The sequence below is a fragment of the Dermochelys coriacea genome, chromosome 3, assembly GCF_009764565.3.
Source record: "Dermochelys coriacea isolate rDerCor1 chromosome 3, rDerCor1.pri.v4, whole genome shotgun sequence".
Taxonomy (NCBI): Eukaryota; Metazoa; Chordata; order Testudines; family Dermochelyidae; genus Dermochelys; species Dermochelys coriacea.
In genome coordinates, this window is record NC_050070.1 from 4,842,704 (window position 1) to 4,863,345 (window position 20,642).

Here is a 20,642-nt window from a genome sequence, read left to right on the forward strand (position 1 = left end):
TCAGTGTGTAGCATGGGACAGTTGGGGGCATTTATTTTTCTTCCCCTTGCCGTGCTGACCTGGCACTGGGGTAGTCACTGTTATTAGTGCAGGTCTCCTGGGAACTAGGGACAGTTGTTATCATCCTCCAGATGGACTTATTCTCACCACACCCGGTTCACACAGGGAGCCCCAGGGCCAGGTTTGTTAAGGTGTTTACGCACCTAAAGATGCAGATTTCTTGTGGGATTTTTCCAACCAATAGCAGTTAGGCACCCAGATCCTCAACTATAGTTAGGTGCCTAACTCCCATTGGTTACAATGGGAGTTAGGTACTTTGTAACAGGGTGGTTGCCCATGGGCTGGAGAGTCTGAGGCTAAGCCAGCCCTGAGGACCAGATGAGCCCCAGCTGAGAGCAGGCAGCGACTTCCTATCTCTCTGCACAAGGGAGCAGGGAGCTGCCAGGGGGCGGGTGATGGGGAGAAGTAGTGTGGGGGGAGGCCGGGTTGTAACCTGGGGAATGCTCAGGAACAGACGCCTGAGACACTGTGTCTGGCGTGAAGATGCAGCAAAGACTGGCTCCTGCAGAGACGCTGACCTGGGACCCAGCTCTGGCCAAGAGGGCTGGGAACCCCCAACTAAGGGGAGAGAGTCACTGAACTGGAGGGCCAGCGTGTACCTGAGGACGGAATAATTTGGGCCCCAAATTTTCCCATGGATTGTGTGGAGCCTGTTTGAGGAGCCCTGTGAAGGAGGAAACAAGGGTGGGGTGCTGCGGTGGCACCCCTGGCCATGAGGAGGCACTGTGGAGACAGTAAGCAGCCGACTTGGTTACACACCTAATTACCATGGAGAATCTGGAGCCTAGGCACTTTTAAAACCCTACCAGGCTCCCACCTGCACCCCGTTAAACATTGGATGCGGTAGGTACGTCTACACAGAAGCTGGGAGGTGTGATTCCCAGTGCCGCATGTGCCAGCTCTGCTTGAGCTAGCCCCTGAAAACTGCACCGTGGCTGCCCGGTGCCCAGGGGGCAGGTGGGATTTAACGCCAGCAGCTACCCCCTGCTGCCGCGGCCATGCCGTTATTTGTAGTTGCTCGTTCAAGCAAAGCTAGCAGGTGTGTGTCCACCAGGGCTGGGAGCGACACCTCACGGCTGCTGTGTGGACACACTCTAAGTGACGTGCCAAGGGTCACGCAGAGTGCTTGTGGTGGAGACGCAGCCTCAGACTCGAACCATTGGACTGTCCTTCTGCCAAAGCCGCCACGGAGGGCAAGATGGCCCCTCCCACGTTCCCCGAACACCGGACACACTGGTACCTCATGTATGGCACGCTCTTCGAAAGGGTGGCCCCTGTCCAATGCTGGACAAAAGCACGCCTGGTTTTGTGTCTGTAACAGACGGGGGACAGACCAGCCCGAAAGAGGCCCGCCCAGCTTTAAACCGGCCCAGTGCCCTCCACCCCAGACGCATCCCGACTGAGCCATGCAAGGGGCTGGGCCCAAGCTGCCAGTGCAGGAAGATGCACTTGTTTTTGTCCTGTATCTTTTCTAGGTGGCTCCTGGAGGGAGCAGGAGGCGTGAGCCCGGTGCCAATCTGCTTCCTGCCAGATCTGGACCTAGCACCAGGCCACCGGTGTAGGCCCCGTGCGTGGCTGGTCCACCCTCTTTGATCCCAGCTGGCCCATGGGGGCACAGGGTCTGAGAGATCAGATCTGCCATGGTTCCCCCTGTGTCCTGGGGCCTGGCTTGCTCAGAGGAGGGCAGGGGGCAGGTTGCAGAGACAAGGCGAGTGCGGTTACTCATTAGCCCTTCTTAGCCTGGAGGAGGGAGGTGCTTTGCTGGCCAGACACTTCCCCAAACAGGTTCTGCACCCAGCCAGCCTGACTCAGCAGCTGCTCTCCGCTGCTCTTGCATGTCAGGAGAACGGTCTCCCTACGCCCCACACTCATCTTCTTCTGCCCCATCTGGGCACAGCCCCCTGCATCCCACAGCCCCCCTTCACCAGGAGCCACAGCCCAGGACCCTGCTTTGGTCAGAGACCGGACCTCAGCAAAACCAGCGCGATGGTAAGGATCTGCCCCTGGAGGAAACTGCTTTTGGCCTCTCGGGGAGCAGGGGTGAGGGTGAAACCCCCTGGTACGGCTCAGGGATAATCAAGGGGCACCCGGGGTGCAGAGCACATGTGGGGGAGAATTTTAAAATTGTAACTTGGGGGGGGTTGGATGAAAAATGCCTCTTTGACCAACAACCTGCTTGTTGATGAAGCAAACAGGCCCCACACCCGAAACTGCTTCGCTTTTGGTACCCAACGGTCAGGTTTGGGGCTTGAGAAAGCAGCATTATTTTGGGCATAAGCTTTTGTGGGTAGAAACCCCCAAGAAAAGCCTACCCACGAAAGCTTATGCCCAATTAAATCTGTAGTATTAAGGTGACACCAGACTCCTCGTTTTTGTGGATACAGACTAACACAGCGACCCCCGATACTCAGAATTATTTTGTTCTGACTGATTAGCTGGAGCAAGCGCATGTTTTGAAAACGGAACATTATTGTTTAACCAAACACCGACTTTTTGGTTCAGTTTTTAGGTTTTTCATAGGAAAAAAACGTCATGGGAAATTTGAAAGCAATGAAAACTTTTGCAAAATGCCCCACCAGAACTGATTTGGCCTAGCCCTGCAGCTGTAACCCAGAGGCTGTTGGGGGCTGGGTTTGGTCAGTGGATTTAGTGCTGAGAAAGGGGGCAGGGAGGAGGGGGACAAGCGGTGGGGCCTCTGTGCTCAGCATAGGTAGTAGCAATGCAAGCAAGGCCCATGCACTGCGAGCCACTCCCCAAGCCCCTGGCCCTGGAGGAACCCCCCTACCCCCACCAAAGGAATCTGTCTCCAGGGCAGGAGTTTGGGATAGGAGATAGCTAACTGGCTGCTTGCTAGGACCCCCAGGCAGAGAACAGACAATGCAATGACAAAGGGCCTTATTTGTACAGCCCCTTCCAGACAAACTGGGTCCCCCGAGTGCAAACACAATGCTAAACTACCCGTGCAATAGCAAAGGGGGTGTGGGAGTGTGTCAGGAGTGCAGCAGATGGGGAGTTAATGCAGCACTGCTACTCTTGCACCAACGGGGGGGGGCGGGGGCGGGGGGTAGGGCAGGGTCCAGGAGAGGATCTGGGGAGAGGAGCTAAAAGAGAAGTGAGGAAGCAGCTTGGGGCTCTAATCCAGGTCTGCTGCGTGTGCCAAAGCTGGTGTCTACGCTGCAGTTGGGAGCGAGCTGCCCAGCCCGGCTACACGGCCACAAGGCAGAGCACAAGTAATAGCTGGGAGGTCAGAGCCGGGGCTCTCAAGCCTGTAGTGTTGGGTGGGCTTGAGCCGCAAGGTCCACACTGTGATTGCTAGCAAGAGTCTGTCTACCTGGGCTGGGAGGCTCCGCCCACCTGCAGTGAAGACAGACCCTGGCTTTCCTCCCTTGTAATGCTGGGATAGGGACGACTTTGTAACTTGGCGATTGGGAGTGGAGGGTCTCCTCCGAGCTGGTGTTGAGGCAGTCGCAGGTTCCCATAGGGAGGGAAAAGGATCCCCCTGAGTTCTAAGCAGTGGGGATGTGTAGGAGAGGGGCAGGGGAGAGGGAGATGACCATGCCTTGCAAATCCAAGAGTTGCGATTCCAGATCCGGCTGGCCTGAGCCACGCTAGCTTTTCATGGTGCCTATTTGCAGAGGGATTTCCCTATGGATGGCCCATTTCTCCAGCAGGAGCAGCAATCTCGCTGGCGTTAACGACTCTGCGTGGCCAAGCCTCCCAGGCTATGCCCAGGCGCTGGCTCAGCGTTGAGCCCAAGCCCCTTTCTGTTCACACACACACACATCAGGCTAACTCGGGTCAGCGAGCACCCAGGATGTGGCTGCTAGGTCCTGGCTGGGGCATGGCTCAGAGCTGAGCCCTGCTGTGACTTGGGTCCACGCCCTGTCGTTGTGCAGTGTGGACACAGGCCCGAGTCAGAAGGTTGGCGTAGCGCAGAGGGACGCGCTAACACAGCTGTGAGACCTGGCTCCAGCGACTGGAAACCCGGGCTCACAATGCAGCCTGGACACTCAAGTGCAGGCATGGAAATGCCAAGTCCACAAGCCCGGATCGGGCAGCCCCAGGTTTACATACAGTGTGGATGCACCCCCAGGGAGCTGGGTGGCCACACAGAGGGTTGCGGCTGCAGTTAGAGAGCCGTTTACAAAGGGGCAGCCAGGGATTGCCTGCTGCGGAGCAGTGGGGGTGGGAGGGAAGATCTGGCGGTCCTGTGGCTGAGCGAGCTGTGGTCAGCTCCACTGCTTCTGGGCACCCAGGAGCTGTAACTGCAGCTTCCTGCACCTTTGTGTTGGTTCCCGCTTTGTAACGTGTTTCGGGCGTGAAAGTGACCATTCTCCGAAGCCCGAGGAGACAGCTCCACACCTGTGGTCCAAGTCTGATCCTGTCCGAGCCCCTAGTCATGGACTTGGGCAGCTAGCCCCTCCCAGGATCAGGGGGCTGTCAGGTAGGAGGGGAGCAGGGTGGGGGCTCTGTGTAGGGAGCAGGGGAGTGTTTGGCGTAAGAGGGGAGAGGGTGGGGGCTCTGCACAGGGAGCAGGGAGCAGTCAGGGTGTCCGGGATAGGAGGGGAGTGGGGTGGATGCTCTACATAGGGAGCAGGGGAGTGTTTGGGGTAGGAGGGGAGCAGGGTGGGGGCTGAGCATGGGGAGCGTTTGCCAGCATTTCTCTGGAGTTTTCCCTGCTCCCACAGCCGTGTTAGACATGGGACCCCATCCACAGGACCCCATGGTGCTGCTGCTGCTGGGTGTGTTGAAGTCCCTCCCTTTGACCCTGTTTGGACACAGGGCTGGCGAGAGGCGCTGGATTGACAGTCCCTGAAGTTCCCCGGAAGCTGTTCAGCCGAGATAGCTGAGTGATCTCCACCCGCTGGAGTGGCCAACTTGGCGAGGAGATGGTGGTTCACTCTCCTGTCCAAAGCCCAGTGCTAGTCCCCATCGGCAGCGCTGGGTTCTAGGCGTTAGGTGGAGGCCATCCGTGCCCTGCACATGGCCTGGCTTCTGCACAGCCCTCAGAGGGTGATTACCAGGGGCTGTTCGTCGCTCCGGATCTGACCTGCAAAGGCATGCTGGATATCTGGGTATCCTGATCCCATTGTCCCCTCTCCTCTGGTTTTGACCATTGATTGGTGCTGTCAAGGGAACATAGGAACAGCCAGACTGCATCAGACCCAAGGTCCACCTAGCCCAGTGTCCTCTCTCTGACAGTGGCCAGTAGCCGAGACTTCAGAGGAAGGAGTAAGAAACCCCACAGTATGTGCTTATGGGATAATCTGCCCCCATACAGGTCACATCCTGGTTTCTCATAATTAGAGACTGGCATAAGCCCTGAAGCGTGAGGTCCAATAATGAATATCCCTTCCAGAATTCTGTTGTCGTTAATTATGATCATTCTGGATATGCCTGATATCCATATCCACATTCAATGGATCCTTTTGCAATGTTGTTCAGTTCTTTACCTCAATAACTTCCTGTGGCAGGGAGTTTCACAGTTTAATCACATGTTGTGTGGAAAAAATCATTCCCTTTGTCAGATTTGATATGTTTTTGTCCTAGGTTCACGGCCAGGGAGGGGTCAAGTTCCAAAACTGGGCCAGGACCTACGGATCCTCTCCAGAACTGTACTTCCAGCCAACATCGGTGGAGGAGATCAAAGAGGTAAGAAGGAAGTTTCAATCGTATGGTCCGTTGGAATAAAAAGCCAAGGCAGAATTGGTAGCTCAGGGCTGAGGTTTCCTCCCTTCCATCTGAGTACCAACCCAGCCCTCACCAGGAATGCAAAATAACCACCGAAGCCTCCAAAGTACAGAGCATGAACATCTTCTCTGACAGATACCCTTAGAGATTCCAAGGCCAGAAGAGATCACAGTGATCATCTAGTCTGGCTTCCCATATAGCAAAGGCCAGAGACCTTCCCCACGATAATTCCCAGAGCAGAGCTTTTAGAAAAACATCCAGTCTTGATGGAAACATTGTCAGTGATGGAGAATCCGCCTGCAGCTTCTTAGAACCGTTCCTCTCTCTGATCGGAACTAACGATAGGAGGAGGAGGGGGAGGAGAATCTGTACTCCAAAGCAAAACGGCCTTTTTAGACTCAGGGTGAAATCCTGGGGGACTCAACATGAGGTCTAGGCACCACTTTAGTCCATTTAAGTGGTGCCGAAACCTCAGGCTGGCCATCTGCATGTGGTGGATTTCACCCCTGGGGTGGTCAGGGTAAATACACCAGTTACTGCCCCTTTGAGGATGACTGGCTAGATTTTATTTTACTGGGTTTATATGCGTTAGCAACTTTGCCCTGTTTATTCCCTTGTGCTGTGGTAAAGCTTTGCTCCCTCTAGTGGCTGGAGGCCTAGGGAGGACAGCAGTGTTACCACAAGCGCTTGCTGTGTTCTACTGCCATCCAGCTCAAATGGACTCACTGCTACTCTTGTACACAAGCGTCCTGGGTTCGAGTCCCGTGGGCAACTGGTTCTCCGTGCACTCAGGGCTCAGAGTGCCTTTGAAGAGCAGCCAGCCCTCACAGTGTGATGTCTTTGCAGATTTTGGATTTAGCCAGGCAGCGGAGTAAGAGGGTGAAGGTGGTCGGGGGTGGACATTCCCCTTCAGACATCGCCTGCACGGATGACTTCATGGTTCAAATGGGGAAGATGAACAAGATCCTCAAGGTACTGTAGGTCCCTGCTTTGCCAGGCTGTGGGATCTCCCCAGGGTGTTACAGGTTGGGGACACATTGGTGTACCATTCCTGCAAATGCAAGTCAGTAATTATTGTGCGTCATAGTAGTAACAATAACAGTGAGAGCTGATCAAAAAAGGAGAAGGGGGAAATCACCCCTCAAAAATTAACATTTTATCCCATTTGGAATTTTGGGGAAAAAAACCTCAAATTTTAAAATGTCCCAAAATAAAGAACTTTCAGGCAACTCTCCAGCTGGTCAAAAAAACAAGGGTGCAGGAGGAAATTAGCAAAAGTATCCTCAAAATTGTGCCTCATTTTAAACTCTAAATTCAAAACATTGTGACCAGCTGTATATAGTAATAAAGTAGGGTTGCTTTAATCTGTGCTTTGCTCTCAGATGCCCTTCACAATCAACATAAGAACTGCCATACTGGGTCAGACCAATGGTCCATCTAGCCCAGTATCCAGTCTTCTGACAGTGGCCAATGCCAGGTGCCCAGAGGGAATGAACAGAACAGGTAATAAAGTGATCCATCCCGTCACCCATTCCCAGCTTCTAGCAAACAGAAGCTAGGGACAGCATCCCTGCCCATTCTGGGTAATAGCCATTGATGGACCTATCCTCCATGAACTTATTTAGTTCTTTTTTGAATCCTGTTATAGTCTTGGTCTTCACAACATCATCTGGCAAGGAGTTCCACAGGTTGACTGTGCGTTGTGTGAAGAAATGTCTCCTTTGGTTTGTTTTAAACCTGCTGCTTATTAATTTCATTTGATGACCCCTAGTTCTAGTGCTATGAGAAGGAGTAAATAACACTTCCTTATTTACTTTCTTTACACAAGTCATGATTTTATAGACCTCTGTCATATCCCCCTTTAATCGTCTCTTTGCCAAGCTGACAAGTCCCAGTCTTATTAATCGCTTCTCAGATGGAAGCCGTTCCATACACCTCGACATTTTTGTTGCCCTTTTCTGTACCTTGTCCAATTCCAATATATCTTTTTTGAGATGGGGCGACCACCTCTGCACACAGTATTCAAGATGTGGGCATACCATGGGTTTATATAGAGGCAATATGATATTTTCTGTTTTACTATCTATCCCTTTCCTAATGATTCCCGACATTCTGTTCGCTTTTTTGACTGCCGCTGCACATTGATTTCTACTCCCCTTCCCTCCAGCTCTTCTCTATGGCAGGGCAGGGGGCAGGTTGAACCTGTCTGGGGCCTGGCACTGACAGATTGTGACAACTGGAGGTGGGTGGCCCCACAGTGAACACTGCTAATTCCAAGCTAATAAATCACCAGAGCTCAGTCATTACTGATAATCAGCAGCGGCTTTTAATTACAGGCAAGGCCTGTTCCTTGACGGCTTTTGCTCTTAGGGACTGAAATAAATAGCTTGCAATGTTAATGAATGGGCTGTGGAACAACAGGGGTGGAAGCATCTCTGTTAGCCTGGCTGAGCAGTGACAGCAGGGCTGACAAGGCATGGGCATGAGCCAGAATAGATGGTGTCCCCAAGCAGAGCAAGGGGTTGGGGGGCACAAGGGGGTCAGTGCACCGGGTGGGGGCAGAAGCTTTGAGTCCTGTAGAGCACAAGCTGGAATGGTTTGGGTGGGTCAGGCTAGTCCCAGGTGGGTGGATTTTCCTCTGTACTGCAAAGTGGTCCGATTCTGAGCAAGGTTGGAGAAAGGGAAAGGACTGGAGCTGCAGGAGGGTTGCCCGTCAGTGCCGAGGTGCATTGGCAAAGCTAGGGAATGAAAATGTGGGTTGGCATAGCAAGGGGGTTGCTGGTCAGGGCTGAAGTGCATTGGCAGAGCTAAGGGAGGAAGATCTGGGCTGGAATAGCATTGGCTCCAGCAACACAACTCTCTGCACCATCTCCCCTTTGGATATTGGTCCATGCTAAATCCCTTGGATTCATCCCCTGGGGTGTTTTACTTGGGAAGCTTCAGGATGTGTAGCTCAGAGGCTGGGGTCAAACCACCATAATCCCAGTGGAGATGCTCTACGAGGAGCCGGAACTCATTGCATAGTCACACTGGTGACTGCTGAGTAAGCACGTTATCCATGTTCACCTTCAACCAGCAGCATCTTCAGGAAAGGGAAGGTGTCCTGCTTGTCTCTTGGTCCATTTGTGACCTTGGCCAAGAGCTTGTCTTGTTGAGAGATAAAGTGAAGAACATGGGGAGTCATTCCCTCCAGGCAATGTCCTGCTTTGGGAGGTGACGATGGGGTATAAGGTCTTGAATTCCTATTTCTGGAAATATCAGGAGAGCTGCTTTTTCTCTGGAGCCTCTGGCTGGAAGCAGAAATGCAGGGTCACCTGAGAATACAACAATTGGGGGAGACAAGAAACCTTATCTCAACTTCTGGTCATCTTGAGAGTTTGGCTCAAGTCTTTGCCTAAAGCTCAGGTGGGTTCTTGTCCTATGAAGTGGTTCCAAGACTGGAGTACCCTCTGTTCATGGAGCTGGCAGAACGTTAGGGCAAGCTTCCCTCCACACACCCCCACACACACTCATCCCTCCCCAGACACAGTGGGTTTCAACAGCAAGGACCTCTCTGTAGACACGGGAAGGTGGGTCCACACTCCGTGGCACATATGAGACTCTCAAGGAGGCTAGCTGGGGCCAGCTGTGCTGGTGGGATTTCTGCTGGGGACACTTATCCTCTAGGACCTGGAATGAGACCCATCCACTCATAGGCCACCAAGGAGCCAATTTGCAATCGCTGCCCAGCTGGGCCAGGTTCTGACTCGCAGCCCAGGCGTGGAACTCTATGTATCACCTCACATTCCTCTCACCAAACAGAACCCAACCAACCACCTCGGTTTGGCTTTCGCCTTCCGGTTCTATACAGCCACCCAGCAAGGGGGTTGAGTCTCAGTGTGAACTGTACCCAGAGGTGGTGACAAGCAGCAGGGGTCTTCTCTCTAGGCCATGAATACAAGTCCTCAGAGCTTATCTCTTGCAGGTGGATGAAGAGAAGAGGCAAGTGATGGTGGAAGCGGGAATCCTCCTGTCTGATCTAAACGTCGAGCTGAGCAAGTACGGGTTGGCCCTGGCCAAGTAAGTGAGCTGTTTGCTGTTTCGGTGTTATTCAGGACAACCTTAATGCTTTTAGGAGTACTTGTTGCACCTTAGAGACTAACAAATTTATTTGAACATAAACTTTCGTGAGCTACAGCTCACTTCATCAGATGAAGTGAGCTGTAGCTCACGAAAGCTTATGCTCAAATAAATTTGTTAGTCTTTAAGGTGCCACAAGTCCTCCTTTTCTTTTTGCGGATACAGATTAACACGGCTGCTACTCTGAAACCTGTCTTAATGCTTTTCTGATCTTTGGACTCCTTCATTGTCCCAAGCTAGGATCTAGAGCTTGTCTACACAGGGAAAGTTACCGGGATAAGCTAAACTGAAAAAAGGCTCTCTTATTCTGGAATAAGAGTCCACATGGTAATTATATCAGTAAACTTCCCTGTATAGACAAGATTTACTTATACACTGTATTGATCAACAGCATCCCCAAGATCAATGATTTATCTTACTTGGCTCTAAACAGGCAATAGATTTCCCTGCTGGGAATGCAGGACATGGGGAAGAGATTCCCGATAGATGCTCTTCAGTCTAGGAGATGAAGGCCTAACATGAGCTGATGGCTGGAAGTTGAAACCAGACAAATTCATACTAGAAATAGGTGCAAGATTTTAAGAGTGATGGTAAATAACCACTGGAACAACTTACCTAGGGCAGGGACTATAGCGGAAGTCTTTAACTCATGAGCGGAAGTCTATTTCTAAAAGATGAGCTATAGCTCAACCAGAAGTTATGGACTTGAAGTAGAAGTTTAGTGAACCCCTCCTCAAAGCCTTTTAAAAACAGTCACTGTTAGAAAGGTCTGTAGATTTAAAATGGGGAGGCCATGTGGGTCATGCCTGATGTGTGAATTTCACTGACACTAGGGGAGCGCATACTCTTTAATCACTGAGTAACTGAATCAATTGATTCCTCGGTCAATCGGAGTTTATACTGGACTAATTCCGGGCTCCTGGGGACTGATTGAACAGGATGCTAGCCAGGCCTTGGATAGGATTTCAAAAAGACATGCCTCAGGGGCGTGAACGAAGAGGGTAATTGCAGAAGTAAACGATCCGTTTTGTGTGGTCACCGTTCATTGTGTTGGGCGCACGTCTGGGGTGCGCGTTTCTGTTTCGGTCATGCAGCCTGACGTATTCACAGCCTGTACTTGCTTGGGCTTGGAAGAGCAAAAGAGTCACAAGTTTATTGTTTATTTCTCTTGTACGAGCCCCAAGCGAGATCAGGCCACCGTTGTAGAAGCGCTGCAGAGACGTGTCGTGAGTGACAGTCCCTGTCCCAAAGACTGTACACTCTGTAACGATGTAGTTCCTGAGGCATACCAGGAATAGTCTAGTTATTACTTAGTCTTGTCTTGAGAGCAGGGGACTGGACTAGGTGACCTATCGAGGTCCTACTTCTAGCATTAGAGATTTGTGCTGTGGCTGAATTTTCACCCAGTGTTTCCCCATAGTACGTGGGAAAATAAACGCGAGAGGCTTTAGTGATCCATTGCAAACCAATTCCAACCACGTTCCTCGCTCAGAATTACATCCCAGGCTAAGGTCTCCCCATTGCCTGGATTTCCTGCATTGTGCCCGGAAACAGCCAGTGGCCAGGCGGTCGGTGCGCTGGGGCTGCGGGTCCGTTACCCCCTGCGCTGTCCCAGCACGCTGCGTTCCAGCTGGGCTCAGCCAGGCAGGCAGCTCCCCGTTAGCGGAGCTGACCTGCAGGTTACCCCAGTAGCAGGGGATCTCGGATGCTGGCAGGGCACTCAGTGGCCCAGGGGCGTGGGTCCCATTTCAACTGGTGTCATGTGAACAGGCCCCCTCAGTGCCCAGAAGCAGTCAGGGCTCGATCTGTCCCATGCACAAGTCCCACATGCCTGGCACTGGGTCCATGCCATGGATTTGGGGAACGGGTGACATTCTTTGAGATCAGCCTAAGGCCCTGGGACAGCATCAAAGGGATTGTCTTGAATCGGAGAGTCAGGCCCATGTCTGGACCCCCTACCCGCGAGCCTGTGATCTCAGCACGGTTTGATACAAAGCAGCGGGTGCATAACATTGGCTTGGCACATCCTGATCTGGGACAGCTGGCAATTAACGGCCCTCGTTCTGGGTGTCACATTAATCAATATCATCTCGAGAGACGCGTCCGGGAACAACAACCAGAACTAACTGCCGATGACGTTTCTTTGTCTGCGTGCAGCCTAGGAGCCGTTTCGGAAGTGGCGGCCGCTGGGGTTATTGGAACGGGGACACACAACACGGGCATCAAACACGGCATCCTGCCCACCCAGGTAACGGGGGCTGGCTGGGGAACCAGAATTCTGTTGGGTGAGATGTTTCAGAATAGGTTTGGTTGAAAACGAGCCCTTTGGAAAGAGGAGACTCGCGGGGAGTAGGACACGCTCACCTGGTCTGTGACAGACCCCGAGTCAAGCGCCGGCACTGAATCAGGCAGGGCAGGGCCTTGAACCCATAACTAGGCCGGGAACAGTTTGCCTGGCCCCTTTCAAATCAGACACAGGATGCTGTTTATCCCCCACGGTAAACCATCTCAGAATTCACAGCTCAGGGTCCAGTTCATCAGCCCAACCCCCAGCCTCCGAGGGAAGAAACTCCCTGAGGCTGAGCTGCCAGGGTGCTGCCCGCAAAGGGGGTCTCTGCTCACGGCTCCCAGCAGATGGCAGATTTTCCCTGTTTTCCTGCAAGCAGGCAGGTGACAGAGCGTGGACATAAACAGCAGAAGGAAAGAGGACGGACATGGTGCTTATGTTTTTTAATTTGGAAATGCAGGTCCAAAACCAACTTGGCAGCACCATCTGCTGGAGAAAGGTCCCTTATTCCGTCAGGGGGAAATTCACCCACAAGGCCTAGACAGCACTTCACTGGGCCACAGTGTCCTGCAGGCCCATTGCTGGACGGTGAATTCCCCTCCTAGCCCCCCTGTCCTCAGAGCAGCAGCTGGCACTGCTGGGTCTAGGGCCCCCTGTGGAATGAAGCATGCAAAGAGCGTGGATTGTCCTTTCTGCTCATGACACCAGGAGTGGAGGCAGTATTGCCTAGTGGGTAGAGCGCTGGACTGCGAGACCAGGGTTCAAATCCCAGTTCTGCCACTGGTCTGCTGGCTGGCCTTGGGCAAGTCATGTCCCCTACCCGTGCCTCAGTTTCCCAACCAGTAAAAAACTGGGGATAATGATGCTGACTCTCCCTTTATCAAGTGCTTTGAGATCTCCTTCTGGAAGAGCTACGGATTATTAGTTTTATGTCATCAGGCCAGTGATCTTATCATTTCCCACAAGCTGAGCAGGGCTGGTGTCTGGAGGAGGGAAAACCGAGGTGCTGATGTTCCAAATGGCATTGCTCTCTCTGAGCTAGTACATTCTGGCAATGCGGTGGCAGGGGGCAGAGGGCTGTTGGAGGTGCTGACTCATGGAGGGGTTATAAAATCCAAGGTCTTGACTGTCTGTGGTCATGGAGGATCCCAGGGCTTTTCCTCACAGGATGGTGAGGCCCTAGTCCAGGGGTGGGCAAACTTTTTGGCCTGATCAGGGTTCCAAAACTGTACGGAGGCCTGGGTAGGGAAGGCTGTGCCTCCCCAAACCCTAACCCTATCCGCCCCCTCCCACTTCCACCCCGACTGCCCCCCTTAGAACCCCCAACCCATCCAACCCCACCTACTCCTTGTCCCCTGACCGCCCCCTCCTGGGACCCCCTGCTACTAACCGGCCCCTCCCCCGGGACCCCACCCCCATCCAACTACCCCTGCTCCCGGACTGCTCCGACCCCAGTCCACACCCCTGACCCCTGACAGGCCCCTCGGGACCCCACCCCCTATCCAACCACCCCTCTAAAGCCCCTTTCAGAATGCGGCCCTGTGAACACGGGCGGAGGACTCGGGAGGAGCAGGGGCAGCCGCGCAGCCGGAGAGAAGCAGCGGTTTCCCCTTCAAAGCACCGCTTCTCTCTGGCCGGCTGCACGGCTGCCTGGTCCTCCTGAATCCTCCGCCCACGTTCGCTGTGCTCCCGCCACCCGCACCACCCATCTGCTCCCCTGTGGCCACAGGGGAGCCTCCCTGCCTGCTCTCCCCTGCCCCTGCAATGCAGCCCTCTTCCCGCACTGGCAGCATGGCGAGCTGAAGCTGCAGGTGAGGAGGGACAGCAGGGGAGGGGCCGGGGGTGAGCCTCCCCGGCTGGGCACTCAGGGGCCAGGCAGGACTGTCCTGCAGGCCGGATATGGCCCGCAGGCCGTAGTATGCCCACCTCTGCCCTAGTCAGATTCCAAATGATGCAGTTAAAATCCCCCTGCAGGCTCAGCTGGATACAATAACCTGCTTCACTTCCTGTCCTAAAGCATCGGGCAGTGTTAACAGGAGTTATTATAGAGCCTTCCACGCCACCAGTGCCTGCCCGTCAATAGGCCACGTGTGCTAGGGAGTTCCCTGGCTGCATTGCCAGACCCAGCAGCTGTTCAATCTCACAAGGCCCCCGCAAGGTAGAGCAGTGCTATGGTACCCAGGGGACAGATGGGGTAACAGAGGCACGGAAAGGCCAAGGCCCAGCTTTTGAAAGGTCATTAGACAACTGGAACCTTGTTATATTAGGCCCAAAGCCTCATTTCTACTTTTTTCTGAGCCTAATGCATTTTATAGGCTACCCCCCTGACTTCCGTTGATTTTGATGCGAGTCAAGCACCTGAGCACCTTTAAGGATCCAGGTTTAAGTGATTTGCCCAAGGTCATGGAGGGAGTCTGTGGCAGAGCAGGGGAATCAAACCCCGGTATCTCAAGTCCTACATTAGCACCCTGAGCTATCCATCGTCCCCCTGGCTGGAGTGATCCCTATGTGTGTAATTACCACCAGAGAGGCAGCAAGTACTAACTAGTCATACTGCAGCCATGCCTAGGCCACAGGTCCTCAAGGGGCTTCCAACTCCCATTGACTGCAGTGATGAGATTTGAGGATTTGGACCCAGAAGCCTCAGTCATGAACCTCCTCCCCTCTCCATCAGCGCCAGGCACTGTGCAAGCACTGATCAAAGGGAATATCCCTGCCCCAGAGAGCTTCCAATCACATTATGAGACAAGAGACAGCTGATGGGTGTAGACAGAGGGGGGAGTATAAGGGAACTCAAAGAGATGCTTGAGCAGCACGCCAGCTGCGTGACGGCTGCCGAGGGTAGGGTAAGCGTGGCGGCTAAAGCAAAGACCGGGGGTGGCTCCAAAGCCCTGCCAGCCATTCCCCACGGGGCAAGCCTTGCTCAGCCTCTATGGCTGGGAATGACACGTCATTGTCTCCCCCTGACAGGTGGTAGCGCTAACACTGCTAACGGCTTCGGGGGAGATCCTGGAGTGCTCTGAGTCCGTCGACGCTGAAATCTTCCAGGCCGCCCGGCTGCATCTCGGTTGCCTGGGCGTGGTCCTGACCATCACCTTCCAGTGCGTCCCGGAGTTCTACCTGCAGGAGACCACCTTCCCCTCCACCCTCCAGGAGGTACCGTAATGTCCACAGTAGAAGCGTAATGTCCACAGTAGAAGCGGGAGGACAAAATGATAGGCCCCTCTCGTAAGTGGCCTCCGTGGTAGGTGAAATGCCGTGCATGGCAAGGCAAGCTGTTCTGGCCCAGGCTGGACGGGGAGCGACTGCAGTCAGTTAAGGAATATCGCACACTTACACGAAACCCCCCACATGCATTTATGGTGCAACCCAGCATGGGAACAGATTGATCTTTAAAAATGGAGACTTTCACGCCGACAATTCAGTGACTGATGGGGAGTCTAGTTTCTTTGGAAATGGAATTTTAATTTCTCAAGCAGGTGCCTGGGGGTAAGGCAAAGTCAGCCGGGTCTGCAGCAGCCAGTGTTTGCAGGAGAGGGAAGACTGAGGCAAGTTGGCTGCCTTAGTATCACAGGGATGAATAGGTTTATTTCTTAAGAGGGACATTGACAAGATTAAAGTGATGGGCTGGACCCACCCATTTGCTCTGGCTGCTTTGCACTGCTCTAGGACAGCATAGTAGCCTGTGACTGGCCCTGCTACCCCTCTGGGGTGCTGAGATAGCCCCGGAGGAGGCTGGGGCAGGAAGTCCAGGGCTGTAGGACTCTGGATTGGTAGGCAAAGCTCATGGGTGGGGTGCAGTCAGCTGGAGTGTGTCTGTCAGCCTCCCAGAGAGGCAGGTAGGGCCTATCAGAGGAGGAAGTGAAGGCAGGGGCAACTGTTTGCTGAGAGTGATGGGGGCAGAGGGTGATCACGGTGGGAGTACAGGCTGCATGGTGAGGGGAGCCTCTGAGTTAATTTTACTTTAACACTCAGGAAATGGGCGTTCAGACTGTTTGTGTCCCATGGAGAAAGGGGAACCCAGGGGCCTTAATTTGCTTTAACCCTGGAGACAAGGGTAGCTGGGCTCTCTATTAGGGACTCTGAGGAGAGGGGACCTGCAATGCAGCCTGGGAGGACGCTGGCTATTTTCAGGTGAGTCACAGGCTGCGACAGGACAAGCGACGTTTGCTTTCTTGATTTGTTTGGTTCCTTTTTAGCTGAAGGATGCACCATAAATCCAGTTCAACCAGCCAGCCACACTGGGTCTGCAGCTGCTTTGTGCTGTCAGAGCCGGGTGGTAAATCTGTCCCCAAACATTTATAATGTTTACCAACAATGCCAGCTAGTTTTTACAACTGAAAATATTTAAAAAATCAGTTTCCCGCTGATGGTGTTTGTTTGCTTTTTGCATTTATCCCAACCTGGAGAGTGAGAGTGGATTGAGTCAGTTTCAGGCTTTGTTTCTGGTCAGTTTCATGTCTTGGTGTCCATGGACTAGCCAAATGCAGCAGCCTTCAAGGCTGCAGGGCAAGGCTCAGATGTCTGAAGCATTCTCATGGAATTCATTCTTTTAAAGATGTCATGGAAACATCTTGGGTGCTGCAAATGGCTTGGTGGGTGGGGCACAAAACAGGCCCTCAGGAGACCTGGGCTCTATTCCCGACTCTCTGCCACTGGCTTGCTTGGTGGCTTAGGGCAAGTCATTTCCCCTCCCTGTGCCTCAGTTTTCCCATCTGTAAAATGGGTAGAATGACGCTGCTCTTCTTTGCCAGGCTCCTTTGCAAGGAGATCTGCTGATGAACAGCGCTATGTAAGAGCCAAGTATTATTAAATGTGGGCCTACGTGACCTGGCTATGTCCCTTCTGAGGCTGATCTTTTTCCATCACAAGTTCAGGCGGTGCGTGTGAACACGGTTAAGCGCTAGGTGCAGCCCTCGTGCCAGGCCCTCCACCTTACTCACAGGAGGGCAGGGTAATAAATGAGCAGGGACCAGCGGGCGAATGGGAGTGTCTGACATGACGGGGGTTTAAGCACGTTCCTCGTGGTGCTAATGAGCAATTCCAGGCAGCAGTGACCTGGGGGTTGTGCAACAGCTTTCTAGTCAAGTCAGGATCTGGTTCTCCTGCTCTCCCGTTGTGTGCAGCCCTTTCTGCCTTGGGCGTGTGCACCTGGCACTCGGCACCTGCCCTGCACAGGGCCCAGCCCCCAGTTAGTTCTGAAATCTGCAGGGCCCAACTGGGGCAGAATTGCAAGGAAGGCAATGTGTTTGGGAGAGGCAATGATCATTATATGGGGTGGGGTGGTTATGGGATTGTTTTCCTGCCGCTTTTGCTCCATGAAATGCTATAGGGTTCTCTCCACTCAGCCCAAGGAACCGGTCCATAGGGCTTAAACCATCAGGGTCTCTCCCGAAGACAGGCCATGTTAGGAGTGAGTTCCATTGTCACAACATGGGCGAGAGGCAGTGGGTCTCGTGGCCTGTCACGGGTAACCCTGCTCTGCAGAGTCTGCTTCCAGCTGCCACGTGGGTGGCTCAGGGTCAGTGGAAGCTGCTCATTAGAGTTGCCAGGCAGATGTGCATAGTTAGACCTGTGCTTATAACTCTGCGCACTCTGGTGGGCGGCACCAAGGAAGTGCAGACACTGCAGCACAATCTCAGTCTCCGAATCCAGGGTACCACGTACACCGCTTCTCCTGGAGGGCCACGGGGCTGACTGGAGAGCTCAAGTGCCGGATCTCAGGCAAAGGAGGTGGAGCGCCAATCTCAGGAGTGAATTTAATCAGAAAAATGGGAATGATCATTGGGAATTGTTTAAAAAAACTTTGCTAGATCCCCCAAAAGCCACAATTGAGGAAGGAGGCCATAGTGGTTAAAAATCAACCTGGTTTGGGGGAGAGGTGAAAGCCGTGATAAAAAATGATATATAAAACAAATGGAAGAAAGGTGAAACTGATGGTAATGAATGGAAATCAGAAGCTAGGAACTGTTGAAAATTGATCAGGGAAGCAAAGGGACACCATTAGAAATTGATGGTTAAGGACAATACAAAGGAGGTTTTGAATACATTAGGAACAAAAGGAATCCTGACAGTGCTATCAGACTATTAATAGATGGAAATGGGATAATTATCAGTAGTAATACAGAAAAGGCAGAAGTGTTCAGTAAATATTTCTGTTCTGTATCTGGGGAAAAATGATGATGTAGTCATAGCTAAGGCTTCAGAGTAGCAGCCGTGTTAGTTTTTATTCGCAAAAAAGAAAAGGAGTACTTGTGGCACCTTCTCTAAGGTGCCACAAGTACTCCTTTTCTTATAGCTAAGGCTACGTTTTAGTCATGGGTATTTTTAGTAAAAGTCATGGACAGGTCACTGGCAGTAAACAAAAATTCATAGCCTGTGACCTGTCCATGACTTGTACTATACCCCTGACTAAATCTTGGGAGTGCTGCAGGTGCTGGGGGAATCGTGACCTCCATGACAAACTCACAGCCTTAGTCATAGCATATGGTGATTCTCTTTTCATTCCACTAGTATCTTTGTAGGATGTTATATAGCAGCTACTGAAGTTAGAGATTGTTAAATCAGCGGGTCTATATAACTTGCAAGAGTTGTTACAGAGCTGGCTGAGGACTTCTCTGGACAGTGAGTGTTGATTTCAATAAGTCCAGGAACGCTGGGACAGTTCCAGAAGACTGGAAGAAAGCTAAAGATCTGCCAATATTTAAGAATGGTGAACAGGATGATCTGGGTAACTATAGGTTACATATAACATCGATCCTGGGCAAGATAATAGAGTAGCTGTTATGGGACTCAATTAATAAAGAATTAAAGGAGGGTAATGTAATTAATGCCATTCAACATGGCTTTATGGAAAATGGATCCTGGCAAACTAAGTTCATATCTTTTTTTTGAGATTTCAAGTTTGGTTGATAAAGGGAAAAATGTTGCTGTAAAATGTTGATGTCGCCTCTTAATCTCCGCTTTTCCAAACTGAATGTACCTAGTTCCTTCAGCCTTTTCCCTCCAGCTGCATTCCACCCCTTTGATCATCTTTGTCACTCGCCTCTCGATCCTTTCCAGTGTCTGTACACCCTTTCTACACAGTGGTGACCCAAACTGGACACAGTTCTCCAGCTGAGGCCTACCCAGCGCCGAGTAGAGTGGTACTGTCACCTCCCATGACTTGCACGCTATGTTTGTTAATGCAACCTAAAACTGCATTTGCTTCCCCCCGCCCCCATTCCCAAATAGCTAGGATATGGCCTGCATCAGTATCTACGCAAGAAGGAGATATTCTTATCTGAACAGCTCACAGCCTCCCTGTGAGGTAGGGCAGGGCTATCCAGCGGTATTTAACTGCCTAACTGCCTTGGAAGATCTGGGCCTAAGTGACATGCCTGCTCTCAGAAAGTCTGTGGCAAAGCAAGGAATTGAATCCAGGTCTCCCAAGTCCCAGGCTAACTCCCTGTCTTGATAGAAATGCTCTCCTTCATCTTGCTGAGATCACATAACTTCCCATTGCCTCAGTTTCTCTGTCTGTGAGATTGGGGATAACACCAGTCTCTCAGGATTAATCAGTGAGTGTGTGAAGATGGAAATCACCTTATCAATATTAATACCTATATCGACCCTGTGGGATTTTTGCCCATGCCCTGTAATTCCTGCATTTCCAGAGCCCCGACTTTCCCATTGGTTGACCCAGTGAGGTGGAAGAGAAGAGCAAGAGAGCAGGTGCTTTAAATATTTAAGCAAAATGATTGAGGCCATTACCAATAACGCCTGTTTTGAGAGGAGCACAGGGGCTGCTCAGAGATGATTCGTGGTTCGGGCGGACCCGCCTGGTTTCTCGCTTCCCACTTTGGCCTCGGGTTTCTCTTTAGCCCAGGCTACCCTGATAACACTCTGGGCCGTTGGTTACGCCCCCGGGGTGGGGTACATTGGCAATGCGCAGCGAAAGGGGGCTTCCATCACAGCTCCGCTACTCTGCTAAGACAAGCTGCTCCCGGGGGGGGGGGGTGCTCGGCAGCCAGGCAGGTGCCTCCCCACCCCTCCCGGAGATAGAGCACAGAGCCAAACATCGACACACACGGGGCTGAAGCTGTGTGACCCCAGCCTATCACCCATCCGTCCACTTCCCTCCAGCCCCGTCATGCTTCCTTGCGTGCTGCCTCTTATGTATGGAGCGCTCTCCTCACGCAGGCATCTAGGGCCACTGGAGAGGGGCAGGACGGCCCTGTGAGTCGCTGGAGTGGGACTTGGGATACCTGGCTTCAGTTCTCAGCTCTTCCACAGACTCTTTGTGTCACCTTGGGTGAGTCACTTGAGCCTGGACCCTCAGCTGGTGTCAGTCAGCAGAGCCCTTCTGGTATCGAGGGGATCATGGCCATTTGCACCACCTGTGGATGTGCCCCTAGGAGTGAAGGCCCCCACAGCACCTAGCGAGTAGTCTCGTCCACCCGTGTGACACTAGGTAGCTTTAGGCCTGGCCAGTCCTTGGACGGCA

General features: G+C 52.5%; 1 protein-coding gene across 1 annotated transcript in view; it reads left to right on the forward strand.

Moving 5' to 3' along the window:
- The first annotated feature begins 1,768 nt into the window (after positions 1 to 1,768).
- The window catches only part of LOC119852598 (L-gulonolactone oxidase), a 33,966-nt gene continuing 15,092 nt past the window's right edge, over positions 1,769 to 20,642 (forward strand). Inside the window, exons 1-6 of the mRNA XM_043510021.1 lie at positions 1,769 to 2,049; positions 5,611 to 5,712; positions 6,598 to 6,723; positions 9,716 to 9,810; positions 12,028 to 12,118; positions 15,128 to 15,313. Coding sequence (XP_043365956.1) covers positions 2,047 to 2,049; positions 5,611 to 5,712; positions 6,598 to 6,723; positions 9,716 to 9,810; positions 12,028 to 12,118; positions 15,128 to 15,313 — 603 coding nt within the window. The 5' untranslated portion in view covers positions 1,769 to 2,046. The remainder of the gene's footprint in view (positions 2,050 to 5,610; positions 5,713 to 6,597; positions 6,724 to 9,715; positions 9,811 to 12,027; positions 12,119 to 15,127; positions 15,314 to 20,642) is intronic.